Consider the following 21152-nt stretch of genomic DNA (forward strand, 5'->3'; position numbering starts at 1 on the left):
GGCATCAGGCGAAAAAGTCCCTATTCAACCAGGTCTTTGGCTGGTTAATATTCTACAGCTTTTAAAATGTGTCTGTGGGAAGGGAGGGGTTGTTGTCCTGTTGTTTTGATGTAATTACAGTATTTACTAGTGTTTTATCTTGCATTTTATTCTGTGAACCACCTTAAGTTCTTATGATGAAGGAATCACCACCTGTTGGAGTAGGCAAATAATCTGACCCAAGGTGAAGCAGCTACCTGTGTTTCTATTACCTGTGAGTATTTATGGGTTTTCATGCTCTGTGCTGTGAAAAGTTTCGCCATTGTCTGCAGACAAAGCTGCTGTTAAAAAGGCATAGGAGCAGGCCAGTCAGGGGTTTGCTTTGGTCAGTTGACAACCCTTGGTTGCTTCCTGGCTCCCTTGTGAGCAAGTCATTGGAAAAGTCATAATTCTGGCCAGGCCAAATCAGAGACCTATTATCATTATCATTATTATCATTATCATTATTATTATTTTATTTGTACCGCACCCATCTGGCTAGGTCCCCCAAGCCACTCTGGGTGGCTGCCAACAAATATTAAAATACATTAAAATGTCACAAATTAAAAACTTCCCTAAACAGGGCTGCCTTCAGGTATTTTCTGAATGTCAAGTAGTTGCTTATCTCTTTGATGGGAGGGCGTTCCACAGGACGGGTGCCACTACTGAGAAGGCCCTCTGCCTGGTTCCCTGTAGCTTTGCTTCTCAGAGCGAGGGAACCGCCAGAAGGCCCTCGGCACTGGACTTCAGTGTCTGGGCTGAATGATGGGGGTGGAGACGCTCCTTCAGGTATACAGGACAGAGGCCGTTTAGGGCTTTAAAGGTCAGCACCAACACTTTGACTTATTAGCCATTTAGTTAGAATGCTAGGAGCCGGGACCACCCGGGGGCAAGGTAATTGAATTAATCCCAGCATTTGAAAGAAGGCCACCCCTGGAGTGTGTAAAAACCCCTGAAGCTGCTAGTGTCAGACAGGGACAGCTCACAGGGAGTAGGAAATGCAGGCTGAGATGAGATTCCTTAATGGCCTGATCTTTAACAGCTGAATGCATTGGGTAGGATGGCTGACTTTTCTTCCTGACAGATGCTCTGCACCTTTTAGCAACTGCCATATCAAGGTCAAACAAAACCAGCAACAGAAAGGAAAGGAAAAGTTAAGATTTCAACAGGTATACCTTTGCCCATCAATGCATCTCAGGCTGCACCAGTTGAATTTCGGTCATATTGTGCCCTTGGTAAAAATGCAGAAGCTATGCATGTGAGTGGGGGGTGGGGAGAGGCAGAAATATCATACTACTGGAATCATCAAATTCTCAAATACGAAATATATTTTAAAAAATAAAAAATTGTCCAGTAGCACCTTAGAGAGCCTGTGTGGTGTAGTGGTTAAGAGTGGTAGACTCGTAATCTGGGGAACCGGGTTCGCGTTTCCACTCCTCCACATGCAGCTGCTGGGTGACCTTGGGCTAGTCACACTTCTTTGAAGTCTCTCAGCCCCACTCACCTCACAGAGTGTTTGTTGTGGGGGAGGAAGGGAAAGGAGAATGTTAGCCACTTTGAGACTCCTTCAGGTAGTGATAAAGCGGGATATCAAATCCAAACTCTTCTTCTTCTTCTTCTAGAGACCAACTAAGTTTGTTCCTGGTATGAGCTTTCGCGTGCATGCAGACTTCTTCAGATATGTGCATGCACACGGAAGCTTATACCAAGAACAAACTAAGTTGGTCTCTAAGGTGCTAGTGGACAATTTTTTTATTTTTTTAAAATATATTTCAACTGCGTCAGACCAAAATGGCTACCTACCTGATTCTCAAATACGAATTCTGAATTGCTTTGCCATCAGAAACAAGGTCAGTTCAACTTTCTCCCTCCTTATTTTACATATGCCTACAACAGTTTTGCTGTGTATAAAGCAAAACTGAGCATGTCTCCTTCCACTGGTATGACCCTCGCCTTGTCTTCTTGCCTGTCTTACTTCATTGCTATTTTCTGCTTGAACTGAGTCTGCTACTTTATGTAAATGAAGAATAATTTTTATATCCTTACATTAAGGACTTCTGTGTGGCTATTTTGTTTAGAGGGATAATGAAGGGAGAATCCAGACTGCCAAAGGCATCCTGGATAATTATACAAAGCCATGCAGTTTTGTCTCTGGTTTCCATGTTAATACTGCAAAGGATGATATATTTTTAACTCTGCTAAACTAAACACTAATCTTGCTCAAGTGAATAAGAGGAAGGCTAATTAATAAATAACAGAGCCTCTCCTACCCACCAAATCCATCCCAACAAGTTCAACTATCACACTCCTTATTTTGCGCATTCACACACACACACACATCACCCTGTTTTGCTGTGCATGAAACACAACTGAACTGAGCCTGTATCTTTCCCCTGTTACACTCACCCTGTCTTCCTCCCCTCTGATAGACGCTTCCCCTTTGGAAAAGCTTGAGACTGTAAGCTCTTCAAGGCAGGGACCTGTTTTCAGTGTAGAACACTGTGGGTGTTAGTGGTACAATACGAATGCTAAATAATATACTCGGTGGCTTTGGGAAAGGTGAATTGCGTGCTGGGGATTGTTACGAAAGGGAGCGAACACGAAACCGCCAATATCGTAATGATGTTATACAAATCTATAGCTCTACAGCCACACTTGGAATGCAGAGCACAGTTCAGGTCACAGGACCTCAGAAGGGATATTGCAGAGCTGGAAAAGGTTCAGAAAAGGGCAACCGAAATGTACTACAACTCCCATCAACCCTGGCACTGATGGGAGTTGTAGTCCCAAACCAGCGGAGAGCATCAGGTCGGGGGAGGCTGGAGCTGACAAGGGAAGAACCAATGGCGCTCAAGTCTCCCTTCTTTCCCGCCCCCTGTGCCACGCAGGAGCTCCCATCATGCGCCAGCTTAAGCTACATGCACCTTAAGGATGCTGCTGCTGCAGCAGCAACATCTATCTCCCCCCGCAGTCCTGCCAGCCTAGAAGCAGAGTGATGAAAAAGGGCACCTCGAGAGAATCCTGGCTGTCCACAGAGCTTTGGCGAACCAGCCTGCGCACTAGGGAGGTCCGGGTGTGGCCCAGGGGCGAGAGGGCGGGCAGGGACTTCGCCTCGGTCCACTCCACGTGCAAAGTAGTGTCCACAGCCACTGCAGGGGAGAGCAGAGAGTGAGGTCAACCTCCGGGGAACAAGAAGGAGTGAGCAAAAGAAGGCGGTCTCCCTTTTGCACCCAAAAAGCACAGCACATAGTCCATTCATGGAACCCACCCTCGGCCGTGAGATTGTGGCAGCAGGCATGGGCTTTAAAAGAGGGCCAGAGGACTGTGGTCACATCCGCACGACATACATCGAAAGCGTTCTTATACCACTTTCACAATTGCGGCTCCTGCCCCCCCCAAAAAGAGCTGTAGTTTGTTGAAGGTGCTGGGAGTTGTAGTTCTGTTGGGGGGGGGTCTCTCGGCACCCCAAGCTACAATTCCCAGGATTCTCCAGGGGAAGCTGTGACTATTTACAGCAGGGAAAGAGTGCTTTACATGTATTGATGTGACCCTAGTGGTGGGTAGCTGGCTGCATGGCACATTCAGGATCTTTGACCCTGAAGACCGGCTGCAGATGGGCAGCGAGAGAAGGGCAGTGGCTATGCCCTGCTTGTGAGCTTTCCATGGGCATTTGGTTGCCTTTGGATTCCAATCACCTGCTTCGTTTTCATTCCACGCTTCCTCCAAGGTGTTCCGAGTGGATTTCCTCTCATTCTTTATGCCCACAACAACCCTACAGGGTAGGCTAGCCTGAGAGACAGCGACTGCCTCCAGATCATGCTCTCAACTGAGGAGTGAAAAAGGTAAAGGACCCCTGGACAGTGAAGTCCAGTCAAAGGCGACTCTGGGGTTGCGGCGCTCAACTCGCTTTCAGGCCGAGGGAGTCGGCGTCTGTCCACAGACAGCTTTCCAGGTCATGTGGCCGGCATGACTAAACCGCTTCTGGCGCAACGGAAAACTGTGATGGAATCCAGAGTGCACGGAAACACCATTTACCTTCCCACCGCAGTGGTACCTATTTATCTACTTTCACTGGTGTGCTTTTGAACTTCTAGGTTGGCAGAAGCTGGGACAGAGCAACAGGAGCTCACCCCGTCACACGGATTTGAACCGCCGACCTTCTGATCAGCAAGCCCAGGTTTTGACCACAGCGCATACCACACTGATTCCAATTCTGACAAAAAGCAGGAATTTTGAAGCCTGGACAAACCGTGGGGCCTGTTTCTCTCTCCCCCCCCCCCCGGGGTCTCAATCCACAGGCACATTCTGTATCAACGGTGGGGAAACCTATGCAACTCGAGGGCTACATTCTGCTTCTGGATAATCTTCCAGGGGTCACATGGCCATGGCAGGCAGAGCCAAGAACAATACTGGGAGAAGGAAGGAATGCACATTTCACTTCTGTGAAGTAGGCAAATTTCCACTCCCAAGCCCCTCTCTATTATCCATTCAAGCAAATAAGTAGCATTGCCAGAGTGCTACTTTGAAGCCAGGCAAAGTTGCACTCAAGGAAGGTGCAAAGCAGTGCCAGGAAGTGGCACGGCCTTGATAGGGATCCAAGGGCCACATGAAGCACCCTGGAGGGCCACATATGGCCTACAGCTCTGAAGTTCTCTTTACCCACTCTAGATCTATTTTTACCTGTGTTATTTTGTGGAAGAATGGAAGCTTCCCCCCACCCCCCCGACACTCTAAAGAAATGTTATAGTACGATGAATTCGCAAGCAGGATTTGAACTATGAGCAACAGAAGGAATTAGAAGTTATTGTATTATTGTTATGGTGTAAAAGACAGAGGACAGGGTGCAGCAAGGGGGAGGAAAAGGGGTGGGAAGTAAACAAAACAAAACAAAAAAGTTATGTATTGGAATATATATGTGTGATTATTATTATTTTGATGATTTAATAAAATACAACTGGAAAAATACATCTGTTGTAGCAACGGATAAATGCAGATATTAACTGCCTAGAGCAAAACATGTTGGCTTCCAGATGAAAAGTTTTGCTACCAGAATTTAAGTCCTCTGTTCTCCCACTGGAATAACTGTAAGGTTTTAGAGCCGCATCACACATTCAAAGCACATCCCATGCGCATTTAAAGCTCACAACTTCTGCCAAAGAACCCTGGCAATAGCAGTTTCCCCCTTGCTGAGCTACAGTTCCCAGCCCCCTTAATGAACTTTAGTTCCCAAGATTCTCCGAGGGGAGGAAGGTATTTTAAATACATTTTTTATGTGCTTTAAATGCATGTCATATGCAGAGTCAACACACTGGAATTAAAGGAACGCTGTGATCACTAAGAGTCAGCATGGGTTTCTGAAAAATAAGTCATGTCAGACCAATCTGATCTCATTTTTTGACAGAATTACAAGCCTGGTAGATGAAGGGAACACTGTGGATGTAGCCTATCTTGATTTCAGCAAGGCCTTTGACAAGGTGCCCCATGATATTCTTGTAAAGAAGCTGGTAAAATGCGGGCTAGACAATGCTAGCATTCAGTGGATTTGTAACTGGCTGACTGACCGAACCCAAAGGGTGCTCATCAACGGCTCCTCTTCATCCTGGAGAGATGTGACTAGTGGGGTGCCACAGGGTTCTGTCTTGGGCCCAGTCATAATCAACATCTTTATCAATGACTTGGATGATGGGCTTGAGGGCATCCTGATCAAGTTTGCAGATGACACCAATTTGGGAGGGGTGGCTAATACCCCAGAGGACAGGATCACACTTCAAAATGACCTTAACAGATTAGACAACTGGGACAAAGCAAACAAGATGAATTTTAACAAGGAGAAATGTAAAGTACTACACTTGGGCAAAAAAAATGAAAGGCACAAATACAGGATGGGTGACACCTGGCTTGAGAGCAGTACATGTGAAAAGGATCTAGGAGTCTTGGTAGACCACAAACTTGACATGAGTCAACAGTGTGATGCAGCAGCTAAAAAAGCCAATGCAATTCTGGGCTGCATCAATAGGAGTATAGTGTCTAGATCAACGGAAGTAATAGTACCACTGTATTCCGCTCTGGTCAGACCTCACCTGGAATACTGTGTCCAGTTCTGGGCACCACAGTTCAAGAAGGATACTGACAAGCTGGAAGGTGTCAATAGGAGGGCAACCAAAATGGTCAAAGGCCTGGAAACGATGCCTTATGAGGAATGGCTTAGGGAGCTGGGTATGTTTAGCCTGGAGAAGAGAAGGTTAAGGGGTGATATGATAGCCATGTTCAAATATATAAAAGGATGTCATATAGAGGAGGGAGAAGGTTGTTTTCTGCTGCTCCAGAGAAGCGGACACAGGGCAATGGATTCAAACTACAAGAAAGAAGATTCCACCTAAACATTAGGAAGAACTTCCTGACAGTAAGAGCTGTTTGACAGTGGAATTTGCTGCCAAGGAGTGTGGTGGAGTCTCCTTCTTTGGAGGTCTTTAAGCAGAGGCTTGACAGCCATCTGTCAGGAATGCTTTGATGGTGTTTCCTGCTTGGCAGGGGGTTGGACTGGATGGCCCTTGTGGTCTCTTCCAACTCTATGATTCTATGATTCTATGAAATCAACAAGTTGCTTGCAAGGAATGACTTGTGGCTCAGTGGTATAGTATCTGCTTTGTACCCAGAAAAAGGTCCCAGTTCCAATCCGTGGTATCTCAAGATGGTGCTGCCTGAATCCTTGGTGAGCTTCTGCCAGTTAGCATAGAATAGAGCACAAGTGGGGAATCTGTGGCCCTCTGCATATTTTGGTGGACTACAAAGCCCATCATCCCTGACCGCTTGCCATGCTGACTAGGGCTATTGGGTGCTGTAGTCCAACACCATTTAGATTAGACCAGGGTTTCTCAAACTTGGGTCTCCAGCTGTTTTTGGACTACAATTCCCATCATCCATGACCACTTGCTAGCTAGGGATGATAGGAGTTGTAGTCCAACAACAGCTGGAGACCCGAGTTTGGAAAACCCTGGACGAGATGAACCAGCAAGCTGGCTAGAGGTAAATCAGCTTCTTGCCTAAAGTCCACTGGTTTTAATGAGTCTGCTCTGAGTGTGCCCAACAGCAGATGCCACCAATTGTGGTTAACTGCATCCTTCCAGGACCCAGTTAAAATTTGTCTGATGCTGAATCAAACCATTGGTGCATCTTGTTCAGTATCGTCTACACTGGCTGACACCGGGATTTCTGGAGATGCTGGGGGATTGAACCTGGGGCCTTTGGCTTGCAAGGCAGATCCTTTACCACTAAGCTGCTCCCCGTCTCCCCTGTTTTCTGCAGCTCCTGCCGGGAATGGCCGGGGGGGGGGGACTACCAGCTGACCCCACGCCTCTCCTAGCTCCCTAGGCTGCTTTCACCTGCCAGGGAAAGCAGAAATTAAGTTTCTCCTCTGCTCCATTATTCTGCTGCTGCTCAGGTTTCTGTCCTGGGGCTTTCCGAAGCTGCATGGGGCTGTGTGCCAGGAACTGCATTCAGTCTTCGGGGACTGCTAAAGGAGCTTGTCGGGAGATGTGTAGAGAGTCGCAGAGTATAAAGCCAAGGGAAAGTGTCTGCCAGCCTCCCTCTCCTAAGCAAGCAAAAGGAACAGGATACACACATCCACACCTCCCGCCTCTGAGCGCTGCCAGGTTTCCCCCTGGGCACCCATGCCACACACACACACACTCTCTCTCTCTCTCCAGGAGAATCAGGTGGTGATGTTCTCCTCCAACCGATAGCCCTCCGTTTTCAGAAAATGTGGACTTCTGGCAATCTGATGCCGAGGGTGAATGACAGGAGTTGCAGGTGCCTAGTGCATCCTTTCTGGCAAGGTCTCGAAGACATCCTGGTTGGCAGCTGGCGAAGAAAGTCAGAGTGACCGCTGAGTCAGTCCAGCCCTGTGATTCACAAAAGTGGTACCTGGAACAAAACGTTGCAGTGGAGAGGGCTGCTGTTCAGGATCCCGGCTATTCCATTCTATCTGTGCCCGTCCCCCTCCATGAAAACAACAATCCCAGGCTACACCAAAATATATGGCTAAAAGACCCAAGTGGGTATTTGTGTGCCACACTCCCCATGGAGAAAGAGAGGCTAGGATTTGTTACTCCCAGATTGTCTAGAATTCTGTAGCAGTCAGCATTCATGGGAACAGTGCATGCATCCCATAACAAAAATGCTTAGGTTAGCTGCTGGGCTGCAGCTCGTTCCACTAATAATAATTGTTTCATGGCTCTCACTCCAGCTGCCTGTTGGGTCCACCTGTTATCGCAAGCCTGAGAGCAATGCCAGCTCTCCTGCAGATTCCTGCATGCAGCAGGAGGGTATGTGATTGGGGCTGCGTGTGCCTGCTTCTGCCACAGTCCCAATGCAGAAACGACTTCTTCCTGCCCATCTAGCTGGGATTTATGGTGCTTCCAGTTCATTGTGCGATCACTGCTCCTCTTTAATGCAAGGTTGTTTGGGGGAGGGTTGTTTTGTTTTTTATTGCAAATTCCACACAATGTCTGCTGCCATCATCAAGATGCCAGCTTATATTCCCCCTCCCCTATTTAATTCACATTCTCCCCAGGGAAAATGCAAAAGTTTAAAGAATAGCTATGTTTTGCCAATGACCTGTTTGCAATATTTTAACAACAATATTCAGCTCCCATCTGGAAACATCCTTAGAATCCTCTGGACCCCTTCAATAAGAATTGATATTAATGCCATAAAAGTGACTCGCTCAAAATACCTTTACCAGCATATACTTGCCCACACATACCTATTTATGCTTGAGATAGCATAGTGGTTTGGTTTTTTTTGGTGTTTTTTTTTTTAGTGCTACGAATAGTATTTTTCAGAGTGTTGAAGGCTGTTTTAAAAGGCGATTGTTGCTTTTGGTGTGTATACTCCTGCCACTCCTCCCTCTAGGCAGTTTCCATATTGTTTGAAAACCCCGCAAAGCACTTTTGACCAGAAGTGACCTCGGGGCAAAATAAATTGTGTGTGCGAACGTCTCCATCTTCCTCTTTTGGATTGGCTTCTCAACAGAGCAGCATCTAGTTAGGGCAAAGATGCTCTCTTGGCTTCCAGCCAAGAGAGGACAAAGGGGCTTTCTCCTGTATGGAGATAGTCTCCACATGTATACTATTTTCTAAGCTAAAAGTCTGCATTCTGGGATCTTATTGTGAACAGGATGATGTATGTAAGTAAACTCTTTTTATGCTTTTATAGAAGACTGTGTAGTGTCTTATTTTGAGAAGGATTAACAGGGGGAAATGAGAAAGCTAGAGAGTTCCAGAAAAACATCTACTTCTGCTTCATTGACTATGCAAAAGCATTTGACTGTGTCGACCACAGCAAACTATGGCAAGTTCTTAAAGAAATGGGAGTGCCGGATCACCTCATTTGTCTCCTGAGAAATCTCTATGTGGGACAAGAAGCTACAGTTAGAACTGGATATGGAACAACTGATTGGTTCAAAATTGGGAAAGGAGTACGACAAGGCTGTATATTGTCTCCCTGCTTATTTAACTTATATGCAGAATTCATCATGCGAAAGGCTGGACTGGATGAATCCCGAGCCGGAATTAAGATTGCCGGAAAAAATATCAACAACCTCAGATATGCTGATGATACTACCTTGATGGCAGAAAGTGAGGAAGAATTAAAGAACCTTTTAATGAGGGTGAAAGAGGAGAGCGCAAAATATGGTCTGAAGCTCAACATCAAGAAAACTAAGATCATGGCCACTGGTCCCATCACCTCCTAGCAAATAGAAGGGGAAGAAATGGAGGCAGTGAGAGATTTCACTTTCTTGGGTTCCATGATCACTGCAGATGGTGACAGCAGTCACGAAATTAGAAGACGCCTGCTTCTTGGGAGAAAAGCAATGGAAAACCTAGACAGCATCTTAAAAAGCAAAGACATCACCTTGCCGACAAAGGTCCGTATAGTTAAAGCTATGGTTTTCCCAGTAGTAATGTATGGAAGTGAGAGCTGGACCATCAAGAAGGCCGATCGCCGAAGAATTGATGCTTTTGAATTATGGTGCTGGAGGAGACTCTTGAGAGTCCCATGGACTGCAAGAAGATCAAACCTATCCATTCTCAAAGAAATCAGCCCTGAGTGCTCACTAGAAGGACAGATCCTGAAGTTGAGGCTCCAGTACTTTGGCCACCTCATGAGAAGAGAAGACTCCCTAGAAAAGACCCTGATGTTGGGAAAGATGGAGGGCACAAGGAGAAGGGGACGACAGAGGACGAGATGGTTGGACAGTGTTCTCGAAGCTACTAACATGAGTTTGGCCAAACTGCGAGAGGTAGTGAAGGATAGGCGTGCCTGGTGTGCTCTGGTCCATGGGGTCACGAAGAGTCGGACACGACTGAACGACTGAACAACAACAGGGGGAAATACCAGGACATTTATTACAGAGGTTCTAGCGAACCTGAGCAAGCTATCTGCTGTGTGTGATTTAAAAGGGGAATGTGAAACTCTGCTAAGTTCTGGGACTTCTTAACTCAAGTTGGAATAGGATATAATAAACAACATATCCTCTCCTGCATCCCTAAACATTCCCACAGTGGCGCTCATCTCACTTTATTGGCCGAGGGAGCCGGTGTACAGCTTCCAGGTCATGTGGCCAGCATGACTAAGCCAAGCCGTTTCTGGCAAACCAGAGCAGCGCACAGAAACACCGTTTACCTTACCTATTTACCGGTATCTACTTGCACTTTGACGTGCTTTCAAACTGCTGGGTTGGCAGGAGCAGGGACGGAGCAACAGGAGCAGGGACGGAGCAACTCCATCGCGGGAATTCAAACCGCCGACCTTCTGATTGACAAGCCCTAGGCTCTGTGGTTTAACCCACAGCGCCATCAGTGTCCCCAATACTTTTATTAGGCCAACCCAAAATAATGTGCAAACCTTTCAGGTCCACAGGTCTTTTCATGAGGCCAGAGCAAAGCTGGGGGTGGGGTTGGCTGAAGACTTTGGGGTCTGCCTCTGGTCAGAGCCTGTAGATGGGATGTGGGAGCAGGTTGCAGACATTGAAAAGGGGCTCTGGAGGTTCTATGCACCTAACACTGCTATGGGGCAGGAAAGGAACATATAATACTTTATTTTTATTTTTTCAAACATGATGGTATGTGTTCCTTTCCCCCTCTGCTGCAGTGTTAGGTGAAATGAGACCTGCATAGCACCTCACGGATCCTCCTTTCAATGTCTGCTGCTGCCTCCTCCCTTGCTACGTCTCAAGCCTCTGACTAGCCACTGACTCCAAGGCATCGCCAGCTCTTATCCTCTGCCCTTCCTCTTGCTCTGTGCAGCAGCATCAAGCCTGATGAAGAGTTCTGGAGAACCCGAAGGCTTGCGCACTTCCTCTGTGACATTCCGGCTGCCCTAATAAAAGGCATTGCCATCGTCTGGATTTTGAAATTCACAAACTACAGTCTGTCTCCAGCCTGTCTGCTGATGTACATGATCTACTACAGAATTACGTGGTACAGCACTTGATGGATTGCATCCCTTCAGCCTCCAGGGAGATGGAACAAGTGCTTGAATTTACACACACACAAATGCTGTTGTCGTGGGGTTTTTTCTTTTTCTTTTAGGATCGCTATGCATACAAAAGTAGTATGTCAAAGGGAATGTTCAAACCTAGCTTTTTTTCTGCCTTGCTTATTTTGAGAGAAGGGACGTGGCTCAGTGACAGAGCAGCTGTTTTGCATGAAGAAGATCCCTGGTTCAGTTTCCAGCATCTCTAAGTAGGCCTGAGAAAAGTCTCTTCCTGAAACCCAGGAGAGATGCTGCCGGTCAGTGTAAGCAATACCAAGCTACATAGACCAATGGTCTGATTTGGTGTAAGGCAACTTCCTACATTCCTATGCTTTTGTAGGGAGTGTGATCAATGAGCATCAGACATAATCATTCTCTCTCTCTCTCTCTCTCTCTCTCTCTCTCTCTCTCTCTCTGTGGTGTAGCAAGGAAGGGGCAATAGGGGTGGGGCGCTCCGTGTTCCAGGGGAGGGGGGTGACACTCGGCGGCCCCTCCCGCCACTCCCCGCCGCCCAGCACCCCATCCGTGCTGCACCACGGACGGCCGGGGCAGCCCCATGACCCACTGCCTGCTCGGCGGGTTGCCCGGTCACCGCAGGAGCAGCAGCGCCAGGCCAGATGGACTGTGCATGCGCGGCATTTCCAGGCATGCGCAGCCTGCCCGACGTGCATCACAACATCACGGCGGATGCGTCACGACACCCCGCCCCCAGGGGGTGCCTCCGTGCCCTGCCCCAGGCGGCCAAGAGGCTTCCTCCGCCACTGCTCTCTCTCTCTCTCTCTCTCTCTCTCTCTCTCTCTCACACACACACACACACACACACACACACCCATTTGCATCCTGAAGTGGTACAGTCCAACACCCAATAATACATCATGCAAGGGTCTTCACAGTGTCACTCAGCTCCTAAGCGTGGGATAGTGGAAACCAACTCCCTTCCACTCAATAAAACTTACAAGTACCACATGGATACTGTTTCATGCTCGTGGCTAACTAAGCAGAGAGATGTTCCCATGTGGTTTGGGTTCCGAGGATATGCGAAAGCATACTGCTGAGATAATGCATGAATGAACGCAGGCCAAAGAACTTCTTGCAATATAGCATGCAAACTATGGAACGTGCAAAGTCTACTGACTATAAATGGGGCAAAGTTCCTGCAAAAGGCAGCATTTGCTGTGCATCGTCACTGCCGTGGGAAAGGGAGGCTGGTCACTTCTGGCTCAGGGATTCTATGGAAACTAAAGCTAGGTACACATTAGAGGCTTAAGAGGTCATTTCCCACACTCCAGAAAGGGAGTGGTGACGTTACCAGTTGGGTTTTTCCTACACCTACAAACCCCCAGCAACTCCTATTCATGAAGCAGTCATCTGCACATGTGCAATGGCTTTCTCAAGTGTACATACCTCAGCTGAACACATACCTTCCAACATTTCTCTGATGAAAACAGGGACATTCTATCACCATCATTTTACTATTTATACTCCATTCATCTGACTGGGTTTCTCCAGTCACTCGAACAGCTTCCAATATATATAAAAACATAATAAAACATCAAACATTCAAAACCTTCCCTATACAGGGCTGCCTTCAGATGCCTCGGGGGTCGGATAACTCCAAACCCTCCAACATTTAGCCAAAATATGGATGTCCTAAGGAAAAGAGGGACATTCTGGGATCAAATCAGAAACCAGGATGGCTTCTGTAAATCCGGGACTGTCCCTGGAAAATAGGAGGATCTTTGAACAGTGAAATGAGTGTAGCTTATGATTCAAACCGGTTGGAAGCTGGTTTGAGTGCGGAGAGCATCAAACAGCATTTCTCAAGAAACTACGAGCCAGCTCTGCATTGTGGGGAATGCGGATTCTACAGCCAGCGGTATTGGGAGCGCACTGGTCCCAGAGTGGATGGTAATGTGCAGACAGCCTGAAACAGACTTTGTTTCAGTGGGGAGGGAAGAGATGGAGAGAGAGAGAGAGAGAAGAGAGAGAGAGAGGTGCAGAAAAGGAGGAAGGAAGGATGTGTGAATCTAGCCAGGATTTCCTTCCAAGAAGAGACTGCATCCGGCAGCGTGAGTCTCCCTTCCATGAAAGGGACACTGCGTTCCTAACAGGCGAGCCATTAATTTTCAAGCGTTCTGCCATCATGCCCAGGGGGTGCCAGCAGCTTCCGCAGAAATAGCACAGATTCTCTCCCTCCCACTTTGAGACATTAAACACACACACAAATCAAAGAATGTGTGTCAAAGTTTTTTTAACTGGAGACTCAGCATCAATCGAGAGCGGGGGCAGCAATCCCTGGTCCTGGTCCCAGGGCTGCCGTCAGCATTGGCAAGGGACAGGAGGCAAAGGTTTCTGATGAACAATGAGAAGTACAGTCCGGAGGGCCGGGTCCTGCTGAAACTGCAGCAGTGCCAAAAACAGGGGTGTCAATGTGACCTTTCGCTGCCTGAAATAGATGAGACACAAAATGGGGAGGGTACCCTGAGCTAGCAAAGGGGAGTGAAAATGCCTGCCCTGCCCAGAAAGGAGCATAAGGCAGGAAGAGAGGAAGCTGCCTTTATATTGAGTCAGATCATTGGTACATCCAGCTCAATACTATCTACACTGACCAGCAGCTGCTCTCCAGGGCTCCAGGCAGGGCACATTCCCAATTCTACCTGGAAATGACAGAGATTGCATTTCAATGGGGCAAATTAATAAAAAAGACTTGTGCTGCAGTCTATTAACTTCTGATTGGCCAGGGCTGCAATCCCTGGCATGCTCAACCACTTTTGAATGCATGGAGACTAAACTTCCTAATAACACGGCAGAAGGCCATATTTTTTTTGTGTGTGTGTTTTTAAACAACCAACCCTACCCTGGTTAATGAGGCAGCAGATTAAAATAAGTACTTATGAGCACTTATAGGAAAATGCAGAAGGCAAAAAGCATCTTCAAAGATTCATGCCTCATTCTCTTACATCCAGGAAGGGTGTGCTCCTGCTAAGACAACACATATCACACACAGAGAGACATTAAAAAAAATTAGGTATGCTTTCTGCTTCAGAACTATTGCTTTTACTTGTACACACATTTATTCAAATGTACCTGGCAAATCTATCATCTGAAACCCTTGCAACAAACCAAGATTTCTTTAGCAGTATGAAAGCCCGATAGCCCTAGCAAAGACCTTCAGCTTCAAGGCTCGAAAATGGATTCAATTAAAGAAGCACTGAATCCCCTTGAAACTATGTCCTGTCCTCTCTGTGACCCAGCCCAGAAGTTACAGGAGTAGTGTGGGAGTTGCTGGCTACGGTGTCCTCCTGACTCATGGCACTCCAGCAAAGCCTGGCAAGAACTCCCCGAGTGGGTGGCAGAATGATCTGGTTCCTTCTGACTCTTGTATTGCCCTGTTGGCCACATCATTTGGCTGACCCACATTGTTCCTCTGCACCCACAGCATTGGAGCTGCTGGAGAAGAAGAAGAAGAAGAAGAAGAAGAAGAAGAAGAAGAAGAAGAAGAAGAGTTTGGATTTGATATCCTGCTTTTCACTACCTGAAGGAGTCTCAAAGTGGCTAACATTCTCCTTTCCCTTCCTCCCCCACAACAAACACTCTGCGAGGTGAGTGGGGCTGAGAGACTTCAAAGAAGTGTGACTAGCCCAGGGTCACCCAGCAGCTGCATGTGGAGGAGTGGAGACACAAACCCGGTTCCCCAGATTATGAGTCTACCGCTCTTAACCACTACACCACACTGGCTCTGATGGCAAACCACAGGCAACTGATGGCAGGCTACCCCATTCCAAGAGGAATGCATCAATCAGGCCTGAGAGAGGACCAAACAGGAATGGAAGGGAATGAAAAGCCTCTTCACATTGAAAGGACAGGGTGGGTGATTTACCCTTCCTCCATTCCGTCCCCAGAAAGCCTTGCTTAACCCCAGGTTAGTGATGTTGGGGCCCTTATGACATCCCAGCTCCTTCCAAGCCTGCATTGTATGTGGGGAAATCCCATGCTGTGATTCCTTCCCAAACCAGCTGCATCCCTTCCAGAATCCAAGAGCACACTAGCATAGAAAGGACGTGTGCCAATATAGTTCCCTCCAGTTGTTCTTGGCCTCCAACTCCCATCAGCCCCAGCCAGCAGGCCAATAGGATGATGGGAGTTGAAGTCCAACAGCATTTGCAGGGCATGACTTTGGCCATCCCCAATCTGCGTCATGGGCCCTTTCCACATGGCCTGGGTGCCTGATAGTACATTTATGGAATATCCATGCTGGTTGTGGCTGATGGAACCTGTGGTCCAAAATATATTAGATGGAATTTTAGAATCATAGACTTGGAAGGGACCACGAGGGTCATCTAGTCCAAATCCCTGCAATACAAGAATCGTGGGTCTCAAATCGTGGGTCTCAAACCCACAACCTTGAGATCTCATGCTCTACCAACTGAGCTAGAGGTCACCAGGTCACTACACTGAATGGCTTCCCATCAGCACAAAGGCATGGGAAGAGACCAGATCCACTCCTGAGCAAAACGGTTGGGTTTCAGCTAAACAGATTCAGGGACAAAAGCAATGTCTGAACACCCTCATGCTGATACTCTGGCAGGCTGGGGAAATGAGAGACTGAGCAGAAAGTCTTGGCAAAAGGAGAGAAAGTCAGCAGAACTGGTCCCTCTGTTTCACAGGAGATGCTAAAAAAAAATAAAAAAAATAAAAATCAATGGGAAGCAGGAATGTGCATTTGTCTGTACCCTCTGTGGAAAGGAAAGGTTACACCGGATGTTTGCTCTGTGAAAAGGGGAGACTGCATATTTCTCCAGCATGGGATTTTGCTGCATGTTTGCAGAGGGTTTTATTTCTGGTGCCATCACGCCAAGGACTCCTCTTGCCAGGGAGGAGACAGAAAAACACACCCACCCACGGACCAAAGAAGCCAATAATTTATCACAAGATGCAACAAGTCAAGCTGAAATTAAGGAGGAGAACTTCAACGCACACAATGGCCATTTAAAAAAAAAAAACGGTGCCCTGTGCCACTGATTGCTAGGGAACAGGATTCCTAACACCTCTGCAGGGACACACTGCTGTGAGCGAAAGTGAAAAGGACTCTGAAGTGGCAGAATGGGCTGTTACGACTCCCCCACAGCTAAGGGGTTGGGCAACTCCCCCACAATTGAAGGGTTCAGCAGCAACCAAGGGGGAATTAAAGGGGCTGCCAGAGAGGCCTTTTCAGAGTGGCTTTTAATACGGCACCTGCAAAGGGGAGGGTTTTGCTGGTCTCCCAAAGCAGTAGGATTCAAAGGATACACAAAGCAAGGGTAGGAAAGCCCCGCTGGGCAGAAAGGGAATGGTCTGCTGTGTGCTCTTTGTCCCCCTCCCTCATCCCTTCTTTCTCAGTCTCTCGGCTCCACACAAGCTCTTGCCCTGTGTCTCCATTCCATCACGGTTCGGCTTCCGCTAAAACCTAGGTGATTTGCCTCGCTGTCTGTTGCGGATGGAACTCATGTAGTTAAGGACGTAATGAGTTATGTCAATAACCTCAGTGCATTTCAAGGGAAGGGAAACCATGTAATTATTTATGAAATGTTTGTGGGATAAAAAAAATTCAGCTAATAATGCTTTCCATTCCTGACCTCGGGCAGACCTGTGATTTGCTGCAGTTTCCGCTCCCGTTTCCAACTGAATTCTCCAACATTCCTAGTTACTGATTGATTCCCTGATTTTTCAGAATTCTTCCTAAATATATGCAGGTCACTTCCAGATCGCCTGTTTATTGAGATGATATTGATCGCCTGACTTGCCTGCAGGGAGATGAGACAACATTGGCTACTTATTGAGCATTCATTCTGGTTTGTTTCCTGGGAGGTTAGACAACACTGGAATAAGCAGGTGTTATCCCACAATGGTCAGTGCGTTTTCCCTGCACTTTAACTTATCACAAAAGTCCAATTTTGTTTGTTGCAAATGAGTTCCAAATCAACCTGAATTTGCCAGTAATTGACTCCCGTCCAAAAACTCCCACCACCACCAAACACAGGTTTTGGTACTACTTGACACTAAGTTGTATGAGCAAACAACAAGATCTCCATCTAAAGAATGACCAAAACAAAATAAAATAAAAAAATTCTTTCCAGTAGCACCTTAGAGACCAACTAAGTTTGTTCTTGGTATGAGCTTTCATGTGCATGCACACTTCTTCAGATACACTGAGACGGAAGTCACCAAACCCTTAAATACAGTGAGGGAGTGGGGAGGGGTATTACTCAGAAGGGTGGTGGGAATGGGTGATCAGCTGATAGGTGTGGAAAACCTGTTGATGACTCTTAACGGCTGCAATTAGTCCTGCAGGGAAGGCAAGGGGTGAGATGGCTAAAGATAGCTTTGTCATGTATAATGAGATAAGAATCCAATGTCTTTGTTCAGACCAGGTTTCTCCATGGTTTTAAGTTTGGTGACTTCCGTCTCAGTGTATCTGAAGAAGTGTGCATGCACACGAAAGCTCATACCAAGAACAAACTTAGTTGGTCTCTAAGGTGCTACTGGAAAGAATTTTTTATTTTGTTTTGTTTTGACTATGGCAGACCAACACGGCTACCCACCTGTAAAGAATGACCAGTGAGCACTCTTAGATGACTGGTATGTGTGCCTCATGGAACTCCCTTCCTGCCTGGGTTAGTGTTGAAAGGAACTATGGTGCCCTGCCTCCCCTGTTTGAAAGTGAGGGAAGGAAGGAAAACAAACTGTGTGTTTCAAGCCAGCTGGCAAGAAGCAGCCTTATGGGGGCTGCAAGAGTGTGCTGATGCTTTTGGGTATTGCTGTTGGTTGTCCACCTGCACGTACTGCACAAACAGGAAAACTAGCTCATCGAATGGTGGGGGCAATTGGCTTCCCCCCCCCCGGGACATTTTCACTGTCCTTTCTCAAAAGAAGGGGTGTGTTTAGGAAGTGATAACTTTGGCAGCCAGATGAAGTGTATCAAGAGAGATGGGTTACAAGTAGAAGTTCCCTGGTTCGTTCCCTGACATTTTGAAACAGGACTGGGAAAGACTCCCGCCTGCATCTGTAGAGAGCTGCTGCCGGTCAGAGCAGACAATACAAGGCTAGGCTTATACCTGACCTGGTATAGGGTTGCTGCTTCCTCTTGCAAGGGAGAATGTAGCTGATTGGTAGATACAGTGGACGCTCGGGTTGCGGACGTGATCCGTGACAGAGGCACGTCTGCAACCTGCAGCGTTGGTATCCTGCAGCGCCACGGCTGTGCATGCGCGGGACACAATTTGGCGCTTCTGCGCATGTGCGAAGCATGATTTAGTGTTCCTGCGCATGCGTGAGCGCCGAAACCCGGAGGTAACCCGTTCCGGTACTTCTGGGTTCGGCGCAGAGCGCAACCCGAAAAAATGTAACCCGCAGCGTTCACAACCTGAAGTATGACTGCATATGCTTCACATGCAGAGGGTCTCAGGTTCAATCCTTGGTATCTCCAGTCAAAGAGGATATCGGGAAGTAGACCCCCATGGTCTGATTCAGGATGAGGCATTAGCTTCATAGGTCAACAGCCTCCATTCACCACTCAAATTAGCTTTTCTATAAAGCTCAATGTTGGCCAGGACCCTAAGGAAATCACCAGCGCACAACAAGAAGCCGAAATTCATCATGAGAGAACTGGTAATGGGTTGTTGTTGTTTTTTGTTCAATTCTTTTTTCCTAAATAAAAATCCAAGGGGGGAAACAATGTTTCTTTTCTTTCTTTAAAGAAACAAATAATTCCACCCACAGCAAAACGCCAATAGTTTCTGGGCTGTGAAATGTGCGCAGGAGGTTCTCCATCATATCCACCCAGCTTTCTGGTGAGCTTAGCATGGTTTCTACATCCCATCCATCTGCCTTGAAGCTCCTACACTAAAATACTCACACTACAGATGGGCTAGACAGATGGACCCACAGGCTACATGGATCCTCCTCCTCCTCCTCCTCTCCCTGTTTTGGCAGTTCAAGGCCCTGGTCAAAAACAAGGAAGAAACTAGTTTGTTTTCAAAAACAACTAAGCAAGTTTCTAGGTCTCATGGTGGCAAAGATACGTAAATTCAAACATGGCGTGGTCAGCATTGTTGGTGCTTTTTGCTGCATTGGACCATTTCACTGGATATCTTCATTCCAGTTTGAGGTGTTAGTGGTGACTGTTTCATTTTCTCATGGTCTGAGCTTCCATTTTCCCAGCAAACCTAAATAAAGGATTCTGGAAATATTGTGAGGAAAGATTCTGGTTTGGGCTGCGCCAAGCATTTCTTAGGCTTCAATCTTACGGAGGAAATCCAGTTGGATTTACTATAGCAGGAGGGCTACGAGACATCATACAATCCTATGTTTACTCCCAGTTAAGTCCCACTGAGTCTAGTGATTCTCACTCCTGGGTGGCACCTTGGTTACAGAATACCTTCCCCTCTTAGGTCGACCTGGCATCAAGGAAGCATTTTTACATCAAGGCCAGCGCTGGTTTCTTATTTTTAGGGTGTTATTTTGTAATTATTGCATTAAATAATTGCATTAAACACGTTACATGCCCTTCCCCAAGATGAAGTGGCATAGGGCATGTGATAAATATTTTTACATAATTAAATAAAGTGTGCAAGCCCATTTACCAGGAACTTAGTAGATTTTACTTCTGATGAAACATGCATAGGATGACACTGTGAGCTAAGAAATCAAGAAGTCACCGTTTCAAATCTTGCCTTTGCCTTCCGCTCAGTAGGTTGCCTTTGTCAACCTCCTATGCTTCTGCTTCAATCACTACTGCCTGATCCATAACATGGGGATAATAATACCGGCTACCTTGTGCAGATGACCGAGCTAATGTTTGCCAAGTGCTTGCAATATCCTATGGCACCATTTAAATTCTGAGTATTAGCCTAGGGCTTGCTGATCAGAAGGTCGGCGGTTTGAATCCCCGCGACGGAGTGAGCTCCCGTTGCTTGGTCCCAGCTCCTGCCCACTAGCAGTTCGAAAGCACGTCAAAGTGCAAGTAGATAAATAGGTTGGTCTACTGCTCTAGCGGGAAGGTAAACGGCGTTTCTGTGCGCTGCTCTGGTTCGCCAGAAGCGGCTTAGTCATGCTGGCCACATGACCCGGAAGCTGTACGCCAGGCTCCCTCGGCCAGTAACGCAAGATGAGCGCCGCAACCCCAGAGTCGGACACGACTGGACCTAATGGTCAGGGGTCCCTTTACCTTTAAGTCTCCTTGAAACCAACAGTACTTATTCTCAAATTAACATTGTTAGGATTTTAATGTATTTTAATATTTGTTGGAAGGCGCCCAGAGTGGCTTGGGGGACCTAGCCAGATGTGCGGGGTACAAATAATAATAATAATAATAATAATAATAATAAGAAGAAGAAGAAGAAGAAGAAGAAGAAGAAGAAGAAGAAGAAGAAGAAGAAGATTGGGGTTGGGTAAGCAAAGCCTACTCTTGTTTAGGGAACATTGAGTTTTATTAAGGGCACATATGCACAACTTTCCATTTGATAATTATACCAGCATAACAGTCATAGCTGCCCTCAGAGAATCTTGGGACCTGTAACTGTTATAGACTTATAGACTGCAGCTTCCAGGATTCCAGA

At 47.0% G+C, this 21152-nt stretch overlaps 1 protein-coding gene across 5 annotated transcripts in view; it reads right to left on the minus strand.

Annotated features, from left to right (window-relative positions):
• Positions 1-21152, minus strand: part of FAM131A (family with sequence similarity 131 member A) — a 65756-nt gene that overhangs the window by 39917 nt on the left and 4687 nt on the right. For 3 of the 5 annotated variants that reach the window (XM_033150767.1, XM_033150766.1, XM_033150771.1), the window contains exon 2: positions 3028-3167. The exons of the other annotated variants lie outside the window; for them this stretch is intronic. In XM_033150767.1, the coding sequence (XP_033006658.1) occupies positions 3028-3167 (140 nt within the window). The remainder of the gene's footprint in view (positions 1-3027; positions 3168-21152) is intronic. 5 annotated transcript variants of the gene reach the window in all.

The sequence above is a fragment of the Lacerta agilis genome, chromosome 5 (assembly GCF_009819535.1).
Source record: "Lacerta agilis isolate rLacAgi1 chromosome 5, rLacAgi1.pri, whole genome shotgun sequence".
NCBI classification, from domain to species: Eukaryota; Metazoa; Chordata; class Lepidosauria; order Squamata; family Lacertidae; genus Lacerta; species Lacerta agilis.